The following is a 24,017-nucleotide window of genomic DNA, read 5'->3' on the forward strand; positions in this document are numbered from 1 at the left end:
CTATCTTGCTTTCCATTTTATTTCATTTTGTGTCACTCATTAAAGTCTGCTCTATAGACTTCATTACAATCTACATGTATGATGTACAATATTAGGAGAAGCATTAATATAGGCCTTTTTGGCCTGTTTGCTAATCTCTTTTCCATTTTGTAACGCTATGTAATGTAAAATCTGAACATTAATGGAAATAAAATACTGTTTAAATCAAATAACGTCCTTATCTTATATCGTCACTGTCCCGTTCATGAAAATGTCAAATATTCTGGTCACAGTGATAATTATTACTTTTTCGTATTTGCTGTTCATCTTTTCACACATACATTCCAAGTTTTAGCTCAGTCTATTTCCGGCGTCAATAATGGAACGAAAAGCTACTTATAAACATGCCGCTGAAAGTGTGGAATCCATTCGAAATAGGAGACGACACGAAGACAACGGTTAGGGAATATGCTTTGTTGTTTGTCTAAGATGTTTCTGCATAAATGCAAATGTTGCCAACAGCAAGATATCTGCATACAATATGACCACCGCTGATCGTCGTGGGGAGTTGTTTACGAGTGCTCGAGCTAGACTTACTGAGGCTCCTTCGGGGTTTCTCTTTTAGAATATCAACATGTGGAATAAAGGCAAACTCCTTTAGATGTAGGGACAGTGCGGAAAAGGGGGGCGAAAAATGTTTATTTAACATGCAAATCGGTTTTCAAGTTTTCGTTGCAAATGCTTCAAGTTCTGCATGTGTGTAGAGCAATGGACTTCATTATTCAGGCCCGGATGCACTACGAGATAGAAAGACATAATTATGTACATGTGCATATATATATCGGTTACAGACAACCAAATGTTTTACCATAGACTTCTATAGTAACTTGATATTTTTTTAAAAAAAACTAAGCATTCAACAGTTATTACCTGCACGTGTGTGCACAGTTTGGCCTTAGGGCAGCAATAAGAAACACAAAAATAACAAGCTTAGCCAGAATTGTTTGATAGGCATTACTTAGAAGTTGACGGTCATTAGCCAGCTCCTTTTCTGAGTCGAGGAAGCTAAGCCCACCAGCCCCAGGTTCCACACCAAATGTCACTTGCTTGAACATACCTGTAGTTACTTGTTGACAGAGTGGGGGCTAAGAAACATTAATATGATCTGCTACAAAGATGTCATCTGCCTTAAGGTAAAAGCAGTAGTACCCACAAAATCCACAAGGAAAGGCTGATCCGCCCGTGAAGATCCAGGGTAGAATAGGTCTTCAGCAACCCATGCTTGCCGTACAAGGCGACTATGCTTGTCGTAAGAGGCGACTAACGGGATCAGGTGATCAGACTCTCTGACTTGGTTGATGTATGTCATCGTATCCCAATTGCGTAGATCGATGCTCATGATGTCAATCACTGGATTGTCAGGTCCAGACTAGATTATTAACAGACTGCAAACATATAGCTGGAATATTGCTGAGTGCTGTGTTAACCAACAACGAACAAACACCCCTTTACAATCATTAGGGTCAGGCACCCCTTGTGAGGCAGGGTATGGGTTAGCTATCTCGTTGAACATATTAATCCAATGTACCTCCAAACAATTCAAGCTTCAAGTTTCGCAGAGAAAATGGCTACTGCACATGCACATAAAGGCAAACAATTGGGGCTGATGACTTGACTAACTGTGATAGTGCCAGTGTTGGGTGTTGGCTAATCAGATTCACTCATAGCATAGCATAACTTCAAGCTGGCAACATGAGTTCGATCCTCCATGCAACGCTAATTGAAATCCTAAAAAGTGTGCCCTGTAAAGTGCACTACTCCCAAGTCTTATGTTAATTTCGAACCCTAGATAGTTGTAATTTGAACCATGGTAACCATCAATCATTAAGGTAAAGTGATGTTTTCTGGGGTCAGTAAGACTGCAAGGGATTTTGTAATGAGTGATAAGATTGCTCTGATATAGTCCAGTATGACAATGATAAAACTGTGCACATGTTCCAGTTCTGTAACCCCATCTTGTCAACCAAAACTCAGACCTCTATTCCTGAAACTGTCAATGTGCACGATATCTATGGGAGATTTCAGGACAACTTCTGTAGACGTACTGAGTCTGGGGTGGCATAGTGTGGTACACACACAAGTGGTCAGTGATTGATGTCAGCTAGTTCTACATCTAAACTGTCATTAAGGTCAATGTAGACTTTGAGTGTACTAGATGAGGTGAGATGGGGTTCAAGATTATTGCACTTATAACATGATGTGTTTGTGTGAGAGAGTGTGTGTCTGTGTGTGTGTGTCTGGACGTAGTCCAGTTTTAAAGTGCTAGCCCAATGAGATACCATGCCGCAGTTTAACATTGATACCTGACTCGGACAATATGCTGACTACAAGATGCCCAGTCCGTGTTTTATCCACTTCGTGCCAAGCGCCAGGCAGGGAAGCAACAAGTACCATCTTTGGTATGACAGTGACAGCCAGGGTCTGAACCACCACCCTTCCACTGTTCCAGTCTGTGTTGATGTAGTTTAAATCTTTTTCAGTGGTGAGAAAAGACAAGAGACAGCAGCTGCTGAATTCCAAACGGTTCCGTCGCTGCTCTGCAGAATACCCAGAAATATCCAGTGAACAGGTACATGACCAATAGCGTAGGGAAGACAATGCAGCCATGAACAGCCCTTGGTCTGTGTGATTCAATATCCACTGCCCCCCTGCCCGTGGCTGGTAACTTTTCTGTCAGACTGCGCGAAATTTTCCTTCACCTGCTCGACTATCTGGCTGATTATTTTAAGACTAATTATGTATTCAGTTTTATTATAGTGTCTCATAGATTTTCAAGTAATTGTTTGCATTATTTCAACTGAACCAAGATGTTTTGTGTGACTCTCCTCTGTCCTCTGCCAGGTGATCGAGGCCACCAAGGACCTCCAGAAGAAAGGGGACAACCGACACAGGAGTCTGCAGACCCTCCGGAGGTCCTTCGCTCAGGGGTCGGCCTTCATTGATGTCTTTCTCGGGTGAGCAGACATTGAGACTAGTCCTTTTTGATGAGCACTCCTCCTAGGGCCAGACCATAAATTAGATTAATTAGATTACAATGTACAACCAATATGAATATTATTTGTGTTAAAAGTTCTTTTCTTTTTGCAGTTACTGCCTTATATCTTACTAATGTAATCAGTTGCCTGTTCAGACTGAGTTTGCAGTCGTGACTACTTCAAGGGAGGCAACTCCCTCTGTTAAATGCATGCAACCCAGTATAAATGTATGATGCCAGTACTTCAGTAACATTATGTCAGAAAATGTTAATAAATCATGGAATAATGGTACAACTTGTGGCAGTCACATGCTTCTGTCCACTTGATAAAGACTGGCACACACAACACAGCCTGGTGTCTTGCTGGACGGCAGATGTGCAAGCCAAACTTTTGCCAGTGTGGGATTATTTATAGAAATGAAATTGAATCTGATAATTTGCAGTTGATAAGTTTAACCTTTCTCCAAAGCAAGAGCGAGGGCGGATCCAGCATTTCCAAAAGGGAGAAAGGGGTCCAAAATATCAAACTCGTCTCTCAGATAATTTTACTGCCTACAACCTACTACATCTGTCTACCAAACACAAGCAAAGTTGGAAGCCTACAGAGTTGCAGTGATTATGCAGATCTATAGACTGCACGCAATCAACGCAAATCAACACAATCACTGGTGACAATTCAACCTCACTAAACTTGCATTATGTTAATCTTACCTGTCCATGTAATTGGACTAATCTTGTCTGTAAAACAAACATTGCTAAAACAAGTCAATGCAGCAATTGCAGTGTTCCCTCGCCATTACGCTCTTCCAAACAGCGCTAGTTATTAACTCGGTTATAGTGCCAGTAAGGCATGGCTCCCAAACTTTACTTACATTTTTAATAAACCTAAGTTTTCCAATGACACGATGTCTTCCCCAACTCAAAAAACATTATCAGCTGAGCGAAATCACGTGTGAAGTATCAGCATGCCATCTGTGACATGCCAACCTACAACCAACACTGGCCCAGTGTCAGTGTGTTTGCTGGGACTGGGTTCCTATATGTTGACAGCATACAGTACACTGCCAAATATATAAAACAAATTAAACTTGTTTACTTTTCAAATAATGCCATGTTTCGATGGCAACTGGACAATAATGTCAAAACTTATGGTCGCATTCTGAATAAGCTATTGCTTTATAATTGTAATTAAGGAATAAACTCCCTACAGTGTCTGGTGGAGAACTCCCTACAGTGTCTGGGGGGACTCCGACATCAGTACTTATCCTCCTGCTATGTTCCAGGGTAGACAACTCCCTACAGTGTCTGGTGGAGAACTCCCTACAGTGTCTGGGGGGACTCCGACATCAGTACTTATCCTCCTGCTATGTTCCAGGGTAGACAACTCCCTACAGTGTCTGGTGGGGCTCCTGACAGGAAGTGATGCTGACCTCCAACTCGAGGCTGCCTGGTGCCTCACCAACATTGCAGCAGGGACCCACGATCACGCCATGGCTGTCACCAAGACTGCTGCACCCTATCTCATCACCTACCTTGGCAGTAGCAACCATCTCCTAACTGTAAGATATGGCAGCCATTTGCTGGTTGCGTAGCAACATATAGTATCATCCTGACACAAAATCTTGGGTCTATTTTCTTTGTAAAACTTTTCGTGGAGGAACGATGTGATCATATTCTGCTGTTCTGTTTCAGTCTATAGGATTTGTAGTAGTTTTCAGTACTTATCCGGGGTAGAATAGGTCTTCAGCAACACATGCTTGCCGTAAAAGGCGACTAATGGGATGGGGTGGTCAGGCTTGCTGACTTGGGTAATGTATGTCATATCCCAATTGTGTGGATCGATGCTCATGATGTCAATCACTGGATTGTCGGGTCCAGCCTCAATTTTTTTACAAACCACCATCATATAGCTGGAATATTGCTGAGAAGAGCGTTAAGCAACATTCAGACAAACAAACAGTACTTACCTAGTGCAACCATTAAATATTGCCAGGCAGTTCTCAGTGTGGGACAAATGTATATTTCCCTTAGAAAGTGCCTGTATGACTTTGTTTGTTTGTTTGTTTGTTTAACGCCGCATTCAGCAATATTCCAGCTATATGACGACGGTCTGTAAATAGTCAAGTCTGGACCTGACAATCCAGTGATTGACATCATGAGCATCAATCTATGCGATTGGAATACAATGACATGCATCAACCAAGTCAGCGAGCCTGACCACCCAATCCTGTTAGTTGCCTCTTACGACAAGCATAGTCGCCTGTTACAGCATGCACTGGTTGCTTAAGACCTATTCTACCCCTGATCTTCACGGGTCACTAGAGATGCACTACAACATATCACAGAACTATCAGGAGACACCCGAAAGACGTACAACCGAATGACTACATAACTGACAAGTATAGTCTACTACTGAGATGATAAAATTATGATTTTGATGTAAAAGTTCCAATTGGAACCTAAAATTATGCTATTATGCTTGTTCTTTCACAAATTATGATTTTTGTTATATTTTCACAAATTATTTACATGCTTAAATCATGGAGGGCGAATTGTTAATGCACCAATGACATGAAGCGTTCTACAGTCAGACTGTGCTGACCAATGAGAGCCATGCTTTCAATCCACATAGTGTTATAATTCCTATTACTCAGTGATACAAGATCTCTGATTGGTTGTTATGTTAAAGGGCGGTCGGGTAGCCTAGTGGTTAGAGCGTTCGATCATCACCCCGAAGACCCGGGTTCGATTCCCGACATGGGTACAATGTGTGAAGCCCATTTCTGGTGTCCCCGCCGTGATATTGCTGGAATATTGCTAAAAGCGGCGTAAACCCATACTCACTCACTCACTTGTTATGTTAAAACACACTCAAGTTATTTTATCGAACGATCTTTGTGGATGCAGACACGGAACTAGTTGTGTGTACACCGATATTACTTCGGAAATAGAAACATCACATTATCTTTTTAAAAAACAGTTATTAATTAGTGTCACATGAAAAGTTTTTATAAAGGTGTGGAGCGTTGACCAATTAACTAGGAATAATGAAACTGGAGGTCAGAGATTTGCAAAGGTTACGACATTACTTGTTTTCACGTGAAAATTACTCTTTTTTTACCCTACTGATTACTGCAAAACTACAATTATGTTTGGTATCTCTGTAGCTAAAATATTCATTCATGACAAAACAATATAGAAATTCTGCCATCTGCATTACGCATTCCTTTAAACTTAGAAAAAGAGAGTTTTTTGGATAGCATGCTCTAATAATGGTTCATTCCTCAATCATGTTTGTCTGACAGTCTGTTAGTCTCTCAGTCTGTTAGTCTGTTTGTCTGTCTGTTAGTCTGTCTGTTAGTCTGTTAGCTACTGAGGATAGCATGCAAACAGTGGGACCTGGCTGACGGCCATCATGCCCAAGTAGACCTGTGAAGATCCGGGGTAGAATAGGTCTTTGGGGACCCCTGCTCTTTGTAAGAGGCAACTAACTGGATCGGGTTGTCAGGCTTGCTGACTTGGTTGATGAATGTCATCAATCCCAATTGTGTGGATTGATGCTCATGATGTCAATCACTGGATTGTCTGGTCCGATTAATTACAGACTGCCGTCTATAGCTGGAATATTGCTGAGTGCAGATTGTTGCTCATGCCTCAGCCACTTGTTGGCTTGCCCTCTTTTACGTAAGGCTAGACGGCTAGACAGTTGTTGACAACGCATTAATTGACTGACTGATTGCAGGACCAGTGTGCATGGGCACTGGGAAACCTGGCGGGAGACAGCAAGCAGATCAGGGAGATCCTCCAGGCACAGGGATGTGTCCTCCCGCTGGTCAAGCTCATCGAGGTAGGTTTGTCTGTGTGTGGAGGTGTGTCTCTCCTCGCTGGTCAAGCTGATCGAGGTAGGTTTGTCTGTGTGTGGGTGTGTGGGTGTATGTCTCTCCTCGCTGGTCAAGCTGATCGAGGTAGGTAGATCCGTGTGTGGGTGTGTGTCTCTCCTCCCGCTGTCAAGCTCATCAAGGTATGTGTGTCTGTGTGGGTGTGTGTGGGTGTGTCTCTCCTCCCGCTGGTCAAGCTCATCAAGGTATGTGTGTCTGTGTGGGTGTGTGTGGTTGTGTCTCTCCTCCCGCTGGTCAAGCTCATCGAGGTAGGTGTGTCTGTGTGTCTGTGTGTGGATGTGTCTCTCCTCCCACTGGTCAAGCTCATCGAGGTAGGTGTGTCTGTGTGGGTGTGTGTCTCTCCTCCCGCTGGTCAAGCTCATCAAGGTATGTGTGTCTGTGTGGGTGTGTGTCTCTCCTCGCTGGTCAAGCTCATCGAGGTATGTGTGTCTGTGTGTGTGTGTGTGTTTCTGTGTGAGTTTCTGTGTGTGTGTGTGTGTTTCTGTGTGTGCTAATTTCGTGTGTGTGGGGGGGGCACCCCTTAATGTGTGCCGGGCAGGGTAACAACAAGTACCATCTACTTCAACCACCTTTCCAAAGCTTGAGTCTTGTCAACATTGTGTCTAGTAACCTCAACTAACAATACACCATGTCAAGTCTTTGAAAGGCATTTAGAAGTGATACACATAAGGAAGAGAAGTTGTGGATGTCAACTTCTTTGTTATGAGAAACACAGCGTTTCGGAGTATAAGCTTACTCCTTAATCAGGTGAATGAATGCTATGGACCAACAAAAGTAAAAAGATAACGAAAGGTGGAAACTTAACAAGGAAAGCCTACAGATAATTGGCTCTGATAGGCATTTAGTAATAGAGAATGGATGCCAACACTTTACAGTGATAGCGCTAATTGTTATGGCCAACTGGAAGCCAGGACGGAATTATCACTGATTGGTGATGGGCAATGAACAATGGGAGGCCAGGACTGAATTATCACTGATTGGTGATGGGCAATGAACCATGGGAGGCCAGGACTGAATTATCACTGATTGGTGATGGGCAATGAACAATGGGAGGCCAGGACTAAATTATCACTGATTGGTGATGGGCAATGAACAATGGGAGGCCGGGGGTATTAGCACTGATAGGTTATTGGCAATGAACAATGGGAGGCCAGGGGTATTATCACTGATTGGTGATTGGCAATGAACAATGGGAGGCCGGGGGTATTATCACTGATTGATGATTGGCAATGAACAATGGGAGGTGGGGGGTATTAGCACTGATTGGTGATTGGCAATGAACAATGGGAGGCCGGGGGTATTAGCTCTGATAGGTTATTGGCAATGAACAATGGGAGGTCGGGGGTATTAGCACTGATAGGTTATTGGCAACGGACAATGGGAGGCTGGGGGTATTAGCACTGATAGGTTATTGGCAATGGACAATGGGAGGCCGGGGGTATTAGCACTGATAGGAAAAGGAATAGAAATCGCAATGGGCACCTTTTGTTATCTTATTACTTGTGTTGTTCTTACGTGTACACACATATATGCTGTCTGTCTCATGGCATTCATTCACCTGATGAAGGATTAAGCATGTTAAGCATATACTCCGAAACGTTGTGTTCCTCATAATAAAGAAGTTGATATCCATAACTTCTCATCCTCAATACACCATATGTTAACAAAGCTACTGACATTTATGCAGAAAGACAAGTTTGGGCAGACAGACTCAATTGTCATTAACCAGTGACCATTCACGATGTCTCATCAATGCTCAAGTCAACGGAAGCAATTAAGTGAAGCCTGTTTGCTAGTTGATCTACAGAGTAGTCTCCTTTGGGCACAATTTTGGCAGTTGGGGTAATTTTGCTTTCTAATGTGTGTGTGGAAAATACCTGAAGACTGAGCGACAGATCCAGGAAACAAGTTCTTGAACTTGTCTCGTTATGAATAAATGAACCATTGACTGGTTCTCAAGCTACACATTTTAGAAAACAGGTGGAATAATGGCTCTTTAGACTTTGTTTTGTATTAGTATTCAACAACCAATGTTAAAAACGTTTCTTGTATCTTGTGGTACAGGCTTTTGCCACACAATATATCCTGCATCCTCTTTACTTGCTTGTTTGTTTAACACTACTCTCAGCAATATTCCAGCTATATGCCGGTGGCCTGTAAATAATCATGTTTGGACCAGACAATCCAGTGATTGACATCGTGAGCATCGATCTACGCAATTGGGATATGATGACATGCATCACCTTAGTCAATGAGCCTGACCACCCGACCCCGTTAGCCGCCCCTTACGACAAGTATGGGTTGCTGAAGACCTATTCTCTACCCGGATATTCACGGGGACCTCATGAACTTAGAATGGATGCAAATCCCAGCTTGTGTTCCGACTCATCAGTTGTTACAGCTTCAGGTGTTCTTGTCGTCCTCAGTCGCCGACGCCTGATGTGGTGCAGTGTGCAGCCTTCGCTCTCTCCAACCTTGCTCGCGAATCTGCTGACATCACAAGGTAACTATGGTAACAGTATGTTGTTCATACTGTTTCATCCTTGCATGTACTTGTATTGTTTTGTATAGACACCATAGAACAATGTTAGGCTAAAAGAATAATAGTCTTGGTTCTCAGGCACCGCCATCACCATAAAAGTCTGCTGCACGTTTCGGCTTTATTTCCAAATATTCCGCGTCGCGAACACTCGAACCCGGCAGTTAAATGCTATGATGCTTAAGAACAACAATTTGTGTAAACACTGCCCTCCCGAATTGCCTGAGAACTATTTCTATTATTTTTTTAAGCCTTATAATAAATGTATTTTCTCAACACTTGTCAGATACATGTTAGGATTACACACTGGAACAGTAGACATGTTGCACATACGGACAGATGAGTTAAAGTGGGTGTGGCCTCAAAGCGCTTCTGCTGCTGGTCAGGAGTGGTGGGGGAGTCTAGTGGATCAAGCGTTTGCTCAACAGAAGGTTCTATTCTCACAATGTGTGTGTAGCCCATTTCTGGTGTCCCCCTCTCTGATATTGCTAAAAGCGGCATAAAATCATACTCTACTGCTGGTCAGATGGTGACAGATGTTTCATCAGGTCCTGTCTTACTGTGTTTTAATGGATTATAATATTAATAGTCGCAAGTAAATCTCATAGCTACATATGCAATGTAGGCTCAAAGTGCCACCTTATTATTACCCCGGTCAAAGGATCAGGGTGCCTGTGATTTTTCATTCTCAGCTCCCTGTGGAGTATACAAGCACAGTCAATGGATCAGTGTTCACTTAATTTTTCATTCTCAGCTCCCTGTGGAGTATACAACCACAGCCAATGGATCAGGGGGAACTTGATTACAATGTAGGCAGAAAACATGCAGCAGCCCATGGACCTCAGGCTTGTTTTAAGACTTGAATGTATGTTGCAGGGAGATTGTGAAGTGCGGTGTCATCCACCCCCTGTCCCTGAGACTGAAGGAGGGCACAGACAACCACAGACTCGTCTCCGAGTTGGCCTGGATGCTGACGTATCTCACTGCCAGGTAAACAGGCATCCATTTGACAGGCAATTCAGTGGCAAATCTGGGATTGGGTAAAGAAGGTACTTATTGAGTGGAGATTGGTCGCAGGATATCACAGTCACATGACATGAGATGGTCACATGGCTTGAGAGGGTCACATGACTTGAGATGGGGTAAAGAATGTACTTATTGAGTCGAGATTGGTTGCAGGATATCACAGTCACATGACATGAGATGTCACATGACTTGAGATGGTCACATGACTTGAGATGGGGTAAAGAATGTACTTATTGAGTGGAGATTGGTCGCAGGATATCACAGTCACATGACATGAGATGGTCACATGACTTGAGATGATCACATGACTTGTGATGATCACGTGATGTGGGTGTCACACGTGAGGTATGTCACTCTTGTAAGATTATATCAATGCTATAAAGAGCAGCTCTATGCAACTCACTCACTCACTCAGGGAACACATCAATGCTCAAAACTACCTGAATTCAAAGAGAATTTTCAGATTTGTTTGGAAACCTACACAGTTCCTTTCTTCCAGTGGAGAACACACATCCGAAATTGTGTCACAAGGCTGTCTGGTGCAGGTGGTAGAATACCTCCACAAACTGTCTCATGAACCTCGTCAAGATGCACAGGTAGGTGGAATACCTCGACAAACTGTCCCATGAACCTCCTCAAGATGCACAGGTAGGTGGAATACCTCAACAAACTGTCCCATGAACCTCCTCAAGATGCACAGGTAGGTGGATGAACCTCCACAAACTGTCGACTGTCCCATGAACCCCGTCAAGATGCACAGGTAAGTGAAATACCTGTGTTGACGGGCCATGTCACAATAACCTTGTGTTTACAGGCCATGACACAATTATCTCATGTTAATGGGCCATGACACAATAACCTTGTGTTATAGGCCATGACACAATTATCTCATGTTAATGGGCCATGACACAATAACCTTGTGTTACAGGCCATGACACAATAATCTCATATCAACAGGCCATGACACAATAACCTTGTTTATCAGGCCATGACACAATAATCTCATGTTAATGGGCCATGACACAGTAACCTTGTGTTTACAGGCCATGACACAATAATCTCATATTAACAGGCCATGACACAATAACCTTGTGTTACAGGCCATGACACAATAATCTCATATTAACGGGCCATGACACTATCACCTTGTGTTACAGGCCATGACTCCTCTACTGAGGACATTGGGAAACATCTGCAGCGGCCCCGACGAGAACACGAAGCTGGCGCTTGAGAACCCATTCCTGCTGCCCGTCTTTGAGAAGTTCCTCGTCTCCCCTCACAGGCACATCATCAAGGAGACACTGTGGGTGCTCTCCAACATGACCAGTAAGTTCTCTATCTCCCCTCACCGGCACATCGTCAAGGAGACACTGTGGGTGCTCTCCAACATGACCAGTAAGTTCTTTCTCTCCCCTCACAGGCACATCATCAAGGAGACACTGTGGGTGGTCTCCAACATGACCAGTAAGTTCTCTATCTCCCCTCACCGGCACATCGTCAAGGAGACACTGTGGGTGCTCTCCAACATGACCAGTAAGTTCTCTATCTCCCCTCACAGGCACATCATCAAGGAGACACTGTGGGTGGTCTCCAACATGACCAGTAAGTTCTTTCTCCCCCCTCACAGGCACATCATCAAGGAGACACTGTGGGTGCTCTCCAACATGACCAGTAAGTTCTCTATCTCCCCTCACAGGCACATCATCAAGGAGACACAGTGGGTGCTCTCCAGCATGACCAGTAAGTTCTCTATCTCCCCTCACCGGCACATCATCAAGGAGACACAGTGGGTGCTCTCCAACATGACCAGTAAGTTCTTTCTCTCCCCTCACAGGCACATCATCAAGGAGACACTGTGGGTGGTCTCCAACATGACCAGTAAGTTCTTTCTCCCCCCTCACCGGCACATCGTCAAGGAGACACTGTGGGTGCTCTCCAACATGACCAGTAAGTTCTTTCTCTCCCCTCACAGGCACATCATCAAGGAGACACTGTGGGTGGTCTCCAACATGACCAGTAAGTTCTTTCTCCCCCCTCACCGGCACATCTTCAAGGAGACACTGTGGGTGCTCTCCAACATGACCAGTAAGTTCTTTCTCTCCCCTCACCGGCACATCGTCAAGTATACACTGTGGGTGGTCTCCAACATGACCAGTAAGTTCTTTCTCCCCCCTCACCGGCACATCGTCAAGGAGACACTGTGGGTGCTCTCCAACATGACCAGTAAGTTCTTTATCTCCAACACAGGCACATCATCAAGGAGACACTGTGTGCTCTCCAACATGACCAGTAAGTTCTTTCTCTCCCCTCACCGGCACATCGTCAAGAAGACACTGTGGGTGGTCTCCAACATGACCAGTAAGTTCTCTACTCCCAACACAGGCACATTTTATTTTTGTGGCAATTTTGCCAAATATTACAAAAAAATGAATATGCATTTTCACAGTGTCTTAGTATATGTTTAATGTGCTATGTACTGATCATTGTTGACAATCGTGTCGGAGACTTGTCTCACCCCAGTCATGTTATATGCAGGGGCAATGGTATCCCAGTCATCAAAGGCACCGCAATTCCCTGTGCAGAGTTGCTTGTGTCCATTGGGCACGCCAGAAACCTATGATTGTTGGTTTGAATCCCAGTTCGCCCTCATTATGTTTCAAATTTTTTTCAGCACCAAATCCATCCTTGTGATTTTGAGTCTGAGACTTGCATTACTTCAGCTTTCCTCACACATTAAGATTTCACGCCATGATATATCTGGAAAATTGTTAAAAGCATCAAAACCCATCTCATTGATGTGTTGTTGCAGGTGATGAGAGTGTCTGTCGGTCGGTGGCCTTCGGACCCATCTTGGCCCACATCATAGAGAGACTGTCGGATGCCTATGATATCAAAGTAGAGGTAAGTGTTGTTGGTGCATCCTGGTTTTGTGCCTGGAATGGCTACAGACTTTACACTGTGTGAAGCCCATCCTTGGTGTTGCCGTCGTATTATAGAGGGACAGAAATATGAGAGGCATTAAACCATCTACACTGAATGAGCCAAAAAAGGTTTATGCCTCATTTATTTCTTTTCCTCTGACTAACATTGCCACGATCACTTGGTCTGTCTGAACCATACCCTAGGCTCGCCATGATCACTTGGCCTGTCTGAACCATACCCTAGGCTCGCCATGATCACTTGGCCTGTCTGAACCATACCCTAGGGTCACCATGATTACTTGGCCTGTCTGAACCATACCCTAGGGTCGCCACGATCACTTGGCCTGTCTGAACCATACCCTAGGGTCGCCACGATCTCTTGGCCTGTCTGAACCATACCCTAGGGTCGCCACTATCACTTGGCCTGTCTGAACCATACCCTAGGGTCGCCACGATTACTTGGCCTGTCTGAACCATACCCTAGGGTCGCCACAATCTCTTGGCCTGTCTGAACCGTACCCTAGGGTCACCACGATCACTTGGTCTGTCTGAACCATACCCTAGGGTCGCCACGATCACTTGGTCTGTCTGAACCGTACCCTAGGGTCACCACGATCACTTAGTTTTCCCTGGTTTCATCAAAGACCTAGAGCTGTCAACTTGTGTGAGGCTAAAAAAATGATAGTCTGGATTTTCAGGCACTGCCCGGATCTTCATAAAGGCTGCTGCACTTTTCGTTTCTATTTCCATTTTCAAAATTTAAAAAAAATCTTTAATCATTCCACGTCTTGAACACACACCCCCATTCCCAAAATACAAACACTGCCCGCCCGCGCACTCATTTAAAAAGCCATAGCTTGAGAACCAATTCTCCTCATTGTATGACAGGCAGCCTACCTTCTGTGTAATCTGGGTTGCCATGGCGCCGACATCTGCACAGAGCTGATTCACAAGGGGGCAATGCCACAGATCGCCCTCCTGCTCAAGTCACCCGATGTGGAGATGCTACACCTGGCGCTGTCCTTCTCAGAGATGGCGCTGAGACAAGTAGAAGCGGTACGTAGTGTTGCAGGGAAACACACACACATAGCAGGTGCTGTCACCTCCTGTTTATACATTGGACTTGGCCGCATATATACATTTAGATGGCGTTGATGTATATATATGTGTATATGTATATATTGGTATTCTAGACCAAGTTCCCTGTTGAGGAGAGTGACGGCACTGATGTATGTGTGTATATGTATATATTGGTATTCCAGGCCAAGTTCCAGTTCGAGGAGAGCGACGGCGCTGATGTATGTGTGTATATGTATATATTGGTATTCCAGGCCAAGTTCCCTGTTGAGGAGAGCGACGGCGCTGATGTATGTGTGTATATGTATATATTGGTATTCCAGGCCAAGTTCCAGTTTGAGGAGAGTGACGGCGCTGATGTTTGTGTGTATACGTATATATATTGGTATTCCAGGCCAAGTTCCAGTTTGAGGAGAGCGATGGCGCTGATGTATGTGTGTATATGTATATATATTGGTATTCCAGGCCAAGTTCCAGTTTGAGGAGAGCGACGGCGCTGATGTATGTGTGTATACGTATATATATTGGTATTCCAGGCCAAGTTCCAGTTTGAGGAGAGTGACGGCGCTGATGTATGTGTGTATACGTATATATATTGGTATTCCAGGCCAAGTTGCAGTTTGAGGAGAGCGACGGCGTTGATGTATGTGTGTATACGTATATATATTGGTATTCCAGGCCAAGTTCCAGTTTGAGGAGAGTGACGGCGTTGATGTATGTGTTTATATGTATATATTGGTATTCCAGACCAAGTTGCAGTTTGAGGAGAGCGACGGCGTTGATGTATGTGTGTATATGTATATATTGGTATTCCAGGCCAAGTTGCAGTTTGAGGAGAGCGACGGCGTTGATGTATGTGTGTATATGTATATATATTGGTATTCCAGGCCAAGTTCCCTGTTGAGGAGAGCGACGGCGTTGATGTATGTGTGTATATGTATATATATTGGTATTCCAGACCAAGTTCCCTGTTGAGGAGAGCGACGGCGTTGATGTATGTGTGTATATGTATATATTGGTATTCCAGGCCAAGTTGCAGTTTGAGGAGAGCGACGGCGTTGATGTATGTGTGTATATGTTTATATTGGTATTCCAGACCAAGTTGCAGTTTGAGGAGAGCGACGGCGCTGATGTATGTGTGTATATGTATATATTGGTATTCCAGACCAAGTTGCAGTTTGAGGAGAGCGACGGCGTTGATGTATGTGTGTATACGTCAGGGGTCCGGAAAATTTAAGATCCCAATCGGACATTTACATTTAAACAGCGTGTTTTAGTACGACTTTTTACACACAAATTACAAGTTGTTACGTGTTCATAATATGATGAATTATGAATTGTTTCAATTTAAATTGTTTAATTCACCCCAATTAATAACAAATAACATCATTTTAGATATATATGGAAAAAATACGTTTGTTTCTGTTATAATAACGATCTGTCAACGTTGTGAACGGTCTAATTAATATTCATGAGTCTGCTCAAGTGTACGCGTTGTAACATTTGGATCGAGATTATAATCCCATATTTGGTTATCACGTGACCTCACGAGAAAAGGTTTTTTTTAAAACTAAAGATTATTAAAAAACAAGACAGTTAATATAATCATAAAATGATAAATCCTAAACTATCATTGATAGCAATAGTTATTTGAATACTTTTTCATCTGTACTTAATTATTGACCATAAAAAAAATTGATATCGATCGTCACAGAAAGCATAATGGCGGTCAATCAAGATTCAATATACGACTAGCTACTGAAAACAATAAATTCTGCAAATCCTCATTGTATGTCAACCAAGTGAAAGTCGTTAGCCATGACTTACAAAATGATCATTCAGACTTTGAGGGTTTGGCAGATCCGCTCGACTGATCTGCATCGGTCGACTGGCTGTCGTCACGCTGTCGCTTCTTGTCTGAGGTTACGTATCGTAGCATTGTGAGGATAATGAGGTACATCGATGATGCAAGGTATTTATGTACAGTTGTAAACACATTTTACTCAAATTAACAAGATGTTCTCAGTAATAAATCCACGATTAATCAGTGTCAACTCAGTTTATTGCCTATTACAGTGATTGACCGATTGGACTATCATTCTAGGTACGATGTATTTACAGCAATCAAAATAAACAAAGCTTGTCAGTGTAGATAATCTTCATTGTGTTACAATTGCAGACAGAAATTGCTTAGTCCTAACTGTTGATCATGTCCGGTCAAAATTTAAGAATGTCCGGACAATACTTTTTAAGATGTCCGCACAGAAAAATTTAAATGTCCGGTAAGCAATATTTTAAACCGGACATTTGAGATTCCCAATCGGACATGTCCGGCGCATATGATGGTTTCCGGACCCCTGGTATACGTATATATATTGGTATTCCAGGCCAAGTTCCAGTTTGACGAGAGCGACGGCGCTGATGTATGTATGTATATATATATATTGGTATTCCAGGCCAAGTTCCAGTTTGAGGAGAGTGACGGCGCTGATGTATGTGTGTATATGTATATATTGGTATTCCAGGCCAAGTTCCAGTTTGAGGAGAGCGACGGCGTTGATGTATGTGTGTATATGTATATATTGGTATTCCAGGCCAAGTTCCCTGTTGAGGAGAGTGGCGGCGCTGATGTATGTATGTATATGTATATATTGGTATTCCAGGCCAAGTTCCAGTTTGAGGAGAGCGACGGTGTTGCTCGGCTCGAGGGGCTGGAGTATCATGAGAATGAGATGATCCGGCAGCAGGCTCACGACCTCCTGGACACGTACTTCAACATCGGCGGAGAAGAAGATGAAGAAACTGTCATGTAACCATGGTAACCGTGCCCGAATGTGTAAGAAGGGGACCCTGTGTTGCTGCTGGCGGGGGAGCACGATGGTGTCAAAATTGGAACAACTGTGGGATGCAACTTGTTTCAACAATATCTGTGAGATCAGTCCGCACAGCTGAAACAGTTCCAGCTGTATAAGAAGAAACTGTAACCATGGAAACCATGCCTGAATGATCTGAAGAGAGGAGGGACCTGGCTTAATGCAATAGACCTTGTAGCACTGGTGCTGGCCCTGTTGTCTTCTGGAATTGGGTGTGCGGAGTTGCTTACCTTTGGGGCACCAGAAACCTATGATCAGGGGTTCGAATCTCGATTTGCCCTGTTTCTAGGTTTGTCAGCACCATACTCGTGCTCACGGACTACACCGAAGTGGTAAACGTCTGAGACCTGCATCACTTCAGTCTTTCCTCCCACATTAAGCTGACACGCCGTGATATAACTGGAATACTGTTAGAAGCAGCGTTAAACCAATTCACTCACACACCCATCTTCCCGAAGCAAGGGAGTTAACTGACTATAAAAGTCCATTTTCCACCCTTATGAAATTGAGTTGGAATTTTGGCTGGAGTCCATGCATAGTCCACTCAAAATCGTGTAACACAAATCAATATCCGGTTTGTAAATTGCTGTGCAGGTTCTGTCGATTGCAGGATGTGCAAACGTGTATGGCCAAATCGGCATCAACAGACATTTTCCAAATCTTTTCATGTTTTTAATCAAGGTGCTCACGTGATTTGATGTGATTTGCGAAGTACAGACTCACTTTATTACAATATGGATCTGGACTATCGATCAGATCGATCGATTTTGTGTTAAGCAAATGCAAGTGATATGAGAGGGGGAATTTGTTTGGTCAGTAGGAGGGATATAGAATGGACGTCTTGTAATAGCCACTAGTGGCACTACAATTGAGCCCAGAAATTCCAGCATAGTTCAGCAAGGATGGTAACAGGACATTTACAGTCAGTTAACTCCCTTGCGTCAGTAAGAAGTCACACACCATTCTATATTTTCTACTCTCCAATCCTGGCTGTAAAAATAATTGTTAGATAAGACACCTACCATTGGTATACACAACCTGGTACACAAATGCTGATAATTATGAAATTGTGACTGATTCTTCAGGACCAGCTCAAGTCAGAAATTATCATGGTTATTTCTCATCCATAATTTCTTGCTTTCACCAAAGTACTGTGATTGAATCAGTAACAGTGTGCAGCGTTTGTGGGTTGAATTGCCTACAAAACACACAAAACCACTGAACAATCAGACAATTAACATGTTATGTACCACAGTATTGTTTGTTGTAAATATTTGTTGTGTTCATGTAAAGGTATATTTTCTATATGATCCAGTTACTGTAGTCCACATGATTTGAGTATCTATCCCATAATGATCGCTTCCCTTTGTAATGAAATAGAAATTCAAACTGAAAAAGAAAATAATTTCTGAGGTAAGAGTATTCGGTGTCACGACAGTCATCACTTGTTTGAAAATGTAACGCTCTGTTGGTTGCGAGTTTAACAGTGGGGAGCTTTGACGGGTGGCAGCGATAGTATAGAGAGCTCCGCGAACAGGCTGTCACTGTGAGGAGCTTTGACGGGTGGCAGCGATAGTATAGAGAGCTCTGCGAACAGGCTATCACTGTGAGGAGCTTGGACGGGGGGCAGCGATAGTATAGAGAGCTCGGCGAACAGGTTATCACTGTGAGGAGCTTGGACGGGTGGCAGCGATAGTATAGAGAGCTCTGCGAACAGGCTATCACTGTGAGGAGCTTGGACGGGTGGCAGCGATAGTTTAGAGAGCTCTGCGAACAGGTTATCACTGTGAGGAGCTTGGACGGGTGGCAGCGATAGTTTAGAGAGCTCTGCGAACAGGCTATCACTGTGAGGAGCTTGGACGGGTGGCAGCGATAGTATAGAGAGCTCTGCCAACAGGCTATCACTGTGAGGAGCTTGGAAATTTAGGTATCCCCCATTTTCAGAGATTGTGTTATCTCACCCTTTTTTATAGATTATGGCTTTTTCCCCCTTTTCTTGTGACTGTGGTTATCTCCACGTTTTCTATAGATTGTGATTATCTCCCCTTTCCTCGAGATTGGGATTATTTCTCCTTTTCCCAAGATCGCGGTTATCTCCCCTTTGCTTGACATCCATGTCATATCTTGAATTGTGGTGATGTGGTCCTCAGTGCTCATCAGCTGTCAGTCTTGTTGCCTCACCATGCTCACAGACTTGTGTTTACCACAGTTACATGTTAGAAGCACTTTGACTTAGCCACCATGTTCATCAAACAACAAATTATCATTTCTTTGGGCTGCTTTCCATTGTAGGGGTAGTTTTGCTGAACGGCTAACGAGAGCATTTGACACTTTTGCTTCAAACATCATTCAAGACTTGCTGAAAACAGCATTCAACGCTCTTGTTTGATACAACATTCACCAGGGACATAACACACCACATACCAGTGACATGAAACAACATACTCATATACTGTTAATCATGCGCTAGTTTATGTTCCCAGGACTTGCGTCATTCCAAATGAACAATTGGCAGGTGATAACACGGTTGTTGCTGTTTAACTGATGTAATTCATCAGCGGAAGCTTGGATGTAATCCACAGCTGTGCTTGTATCAAGTTTCTACAATCCCCACAAGTGTGTCAACCCTGTGTCCCGTATCATGGTGACTCATTCCTTGCCAGCATAATAACACTGAACAAAACCCTACAGCTTCCTAACACACAGGGGTCAAGACAAGCTGTGGCAGCAAATAAGTTCTAAAAATACTTTCATTCATAACTTCCTCTTCTTTCACTGATAATTTTCTTTCTATATAGGAATGTGTGAGAAAATGTGAAATGTCCAGGGTCCGACCCGGACAGCATGTGGTCTGCATGTTGATGTATTGACTGCAAAGCTTAGATACATCCCAGTGTTTGCCACTAGGGGTGCCCAGATAACTCCCTGTCTTATTCCCTGGGGAATGTCTGGATAAATCCATGGGAATGCCAAGATAAATACCCATGTTATGCTACTGGGAAAGTCAAGATAAATAATTGGGATAAGTTCTTGTGTTACCTCCCTGAGAATAGGTACATAAATGTCTTACCATGCTTAGATAAATCCATGGGAATGCCTGGATAAATCTCTGGGAATGCCAAGATAAATAATTGGTATAAATTCTTGTGTTACATCCCAGAAAATATAAATCTCTTACCTATGCTTAGACAAATCCATGGGAATGCCTGGATAAATCTCTGGGAATGTCAAGATAAATAATTGGTATAAATTCTTGTGTTACATCCCAGAAAATATAAATCCCTTACCATGCTTAGACAAACCCATGGGAATTCCTGGATGAGTCTCTGTAGAATCTGTGATTTATGCGTCTACAAGATAATGCTCGAGTGATGCACCAATAGCAGACACCGGATGTTCTCCCTGTGTTGTGTTGACACTCGTCTGAACATCACCCTGCCATGTTTGTGTAGACACCTGGGGTTCTCCCTGTGTTGTGTTGACACTCGTCTGAACATCACCCTGCCATGTTTGTGTAGACACCTGGTGTTCTCCCTGTGTTGTGTTGACACTCGTCTGAACATCACCCTGCCATGTTTGTGTAGACACCTGGTGTTCTCCCTGTGTTGTGTTGACACTCGTCTGAACATCACCCTGCCATGTTTGTGCAGACACCTGGTGTTCTCCCTGTGTTGTGTTGACACTCGTCTGAACATCACCCTGCCATGTTTGTGGAGACACCTGGTGTTCTCCCTGTGTTGTGTTGACACTCGTCTGAACATCACCCTGTCATGTTTGTGTAGAAACCTGGTGTTCTCCCTGTGTTGTGTTGACACTCGTCTGAACATCACCCTGCCATGTTTGTGTAGACACCTGGTGTTCTCCCTGTGTTGTGTTGACACTCGTCTGAACATCACCCTGCCATGTTTGTGTAGAGGCCTGGTTACAATCTTTGTGTTCATGTACTAGTTTCTGTACTTGTCCTCTGAAGTCACCTTTATCGCTGCCACACGTTTGATTACATTTTACCATATTTGATGAAGTGTTTGGTCAAACGTATTTTGTATTTTATGCATATTTTGACATCCTTTCATTTTAATGGACGAACAAAACTTTCCTGTTCGTTCTCTTTTGAAGTCAGTATACATGTATTATGAAAACAATGTAGAGGCATTTCATAAATAAATCTATCAAATCACTCTGTGTTCTACCCTCACAGTTATGTAAGGTTTGGGGTTGTTGGGGTAGCCTAGTTGTTAAGCGTTCGTTTGTCACGCCAAAAGTCCGGGTTTGATTCACCACATGGGTACAATATGTGAAGCTCATTTCTTGTGTTCACTGCCGTCATATTACTGGAATATCACCCATTCACTATTTACAGTTTGCAATGTGCTGTGAAGAGTCGCATCCCTTAAACGTGCTGTCAATCTGTCAATTATTGTATTTGAACCCCCATATTGGTCCAGAATAGGATCAGTTCCATACCTATTCTCATGTTTTTCCGAGTGATAAACTTGGTAACCTTGGTCTTTCTTACCACAAGATAACAGACACCATATGGTTTAATGTAAATAATGCTGAAAGTGGCCTTGAACCCAACTCACTGTGTGGAAATCTACTCCAGATTGCAGGAGATCACCGACCAGGAAATCACGATTAGGTTTTTCAGAATCCAGAGACCAACCCATCAAGTTTCCATGGGAATTTGTGCATGAGATCAGAGACCAGGAACTTACCACCAGGTTTCATTGGAGACAGGGGAGATCACTGACCTACCATTAGCGTTCCATGGGGACACTTTGGGCATATCAGAGACAAGCCGCCTTCATCGGGTTTCCATAGGGACACGTTAGGGTGACCAGAGACCCACCCATCAGGTTTCCGTTTGTGAGATCAAAGACCAGAAACTTGCCATCAGGTTTCCCTGAAGACACTTAAGGGAAATCAGGTACCAGAGACCCAAGGTCAGGTTTCCATGGAGACACTTAAAGGAGACCAGGAACCCACCATCAGGTTTCCGTGGGGGATACGTAGGGGAGATCAGAGTCAGGACTGCGTTAGAAGCAGATTAAAGCAGATATGTTGAACGAACACTCTCCCCGCTGAGCTAGCTGAGCTAGCTGGCGACGTAAACGTTTGTGAAGCCTCAATACACCCTTGAAGTGAACTCAGATGAGAGATTTTAGGTTTCCATGGAGATAGGGGACATCAGAGACCTTGGACCTACCCTCAGGTTACCATGAAGACACTTTCGGGAGATCAGAGCCCCAAGGACAGGTTTCCTTGGAGATGCTCACGGGAGATCGGAGACCTACATTCAGGAGATCAGAAACCTCAATACACCCTGGAAGTGTACTGAGAGCGGGGCCACAGTCCTGGCCAGGATATAGGACTCAGATAACAGGGAGACAATGCCTGTGTTCACAACCCCGAGGACGCCTCTCAGGGCAAGATCACGATCCTCTTATCAAACAGTATTTTGATAGAATGAACTAGATTACGAACACAGTACAGTACATTTACACACTTGTGACCTTGACCTTCATTTAGGACTGGTGCCGGGGAAGGACATACTTTTCCGTTCCTTGAACACTTGGCGTCAATTGTGATACTCACGACGACTCGTGAGTGGTAGTTCTTTGACTTGGTATTGGTATTTGGGTATGATGTCATCGACAAAATTTAATTTATGTAGTGGAGAAATCTTTCCTTCAGGTCTCATTCGTTCTACTTCCGGAATCAACAGGTTCGAGTTAATTCTCTGTTTGGTTGGTTGTTTGTTTGTTGTTTAACGCCGCACTCAGCATTATTCCAGCTATGTGACGGCAGTCTGTAAATAATCGAGTCTGGACCAGACAATCCAGTCATTGAAATCATGAGCATCGATCCATACAATTTTGATACGAAGTCCTTCATCAACCAAGTCAACGAGCCTGAGCATCCGATCCCGTTAGTCGCCTCCTACAGCAAGCACGGGTTTCTGAAATCCTAACCCGGATCTTCAGGGGTCGACTAAGATTATCGTAAGAGGCGACTATGCTTGTCGTAAGAGGTTACTAATGGTATCAGGTAGTCGGGCTCGTTGACTTGGCTGATGCGTATCATCGATTAGATCATTGATTAGATCGATATGCTTACGATGTCACTCGATTGTCTGGTCCAGACTCGATTACAGACCGCCGACATAAAGCTGGAATATTGCTGAGTGTGGCGTTAAACAACAGAGAACAACAGTGATGTCCATGAGGATGTTGGTTGTTTGTTGTTTAACGCCGCACTCAGCATTATTCCAGCTATATGACGGCGGTCTGTAAAAAATCGAGTCTGGACCGGACAATCCAGTGATTGACATCAAGAGCATCGATACACGCATTTGGGATGCATCAGCCAAGTCAGCGAGCCTGACCACCAGATCTCGTTAGTCGCCTCTTACGACAAGCATAGTCGCCTTTTAAAGCAAGCATGGGTTGCTGGAGACCTTTTCTATCCCGGATCTTCACGGGTAAATTAACACTTTGACTTAAGTGATGGTTATGGTTGATATCAATCTCATTACAATCAGATCTTAGTTCTCGTTACTGCTAAACAAAGATCTGAGGACATCCCATTACGGGTCACGTCAGACCGACCTTGCGCGAACTTTGACTGACCAATGGACTGACCAATCAGAAGGCAGCTTTCTCGTGCTTT

At 43.7% G+C, this 24,017-nt stretch overlaps 1 protein-coding gene across 1 annotated transcript; it reads left to right on the forward strand.

Moving 5' to 3' along the window:
• Positions 1 to 356: 356 nt before the first annotated feature.
• LOC139472334 (uncharacterized) lies at positions 357 to 21,512 on the forward strand. Its single transcript, XM_071254789.1, has 12 exons — positions 357 to 437; positions 2,520 to 2,608; positions 2,881 to 2,993; positions 4,389 to 4,572; positions 6,756 to 6,860; positions 9,339 to 9,415; positions 10,328 to 10,441; positions 10,977 to 11,073; positions 11,635 to 11,803; positions 13,287 to 13,378; positions 14,287 to 14,454; positions 17,139 to 21,512. The coding sequence occupies exons 1-12, from the start codon at positions 359 to 361 to the stop codon at positions 17,286 to 17,288; spliced, it is 1,437 nt and encodes a 478-aa protein (XP_071110890.1). The 5' UTR covers positions 357 to 358; the 3' UTR covers positions 17,289 to 21,512.
• Positions 21,513 to 24,017: the final 2,505 nt, after the last annotated feature.

Source organism: Haliotis cracherodii, unplaced genomic scaffold (genome assembly GCF_022045235.1).
Source record: "Haliotis cracherodii isolate W230 unplaced genomic scaffold, xgHalCrac1.p SCAF_24, whole genome shotgun sequence".
NCBI classification, from domain to species: Eukaryota; Metazoa; Mollusca; class Gastropoda; order Lepetellida; family Haliotidae; genus Haliotis; species Haliotis cracherodii.

Bases quoted from the DNA above. Each gene is read 5' to 3' on its own strand.
- LOC139472334 (XM_071254789.1), top strand. From the start codon at position 359: ATGGAACGAAAAGCTACTTATAAACATGCCGCTGAAAGTGTGGAATCC. The intron at 438-2,519 runs GTTAGGGAATAT...AATCTTTTTCAG, and splicing joins GAGACGACACGAAGACAACG to TGGTGAGAAAAGACAAGAGA. The intron at 11,804-13,286 runs GTAAGTTCTCTA...GTGTTGTTGCAG, and splicing joins GGTGCTCTCCAACATGACCA to GTGATGAGAGTGTCTGTCGG.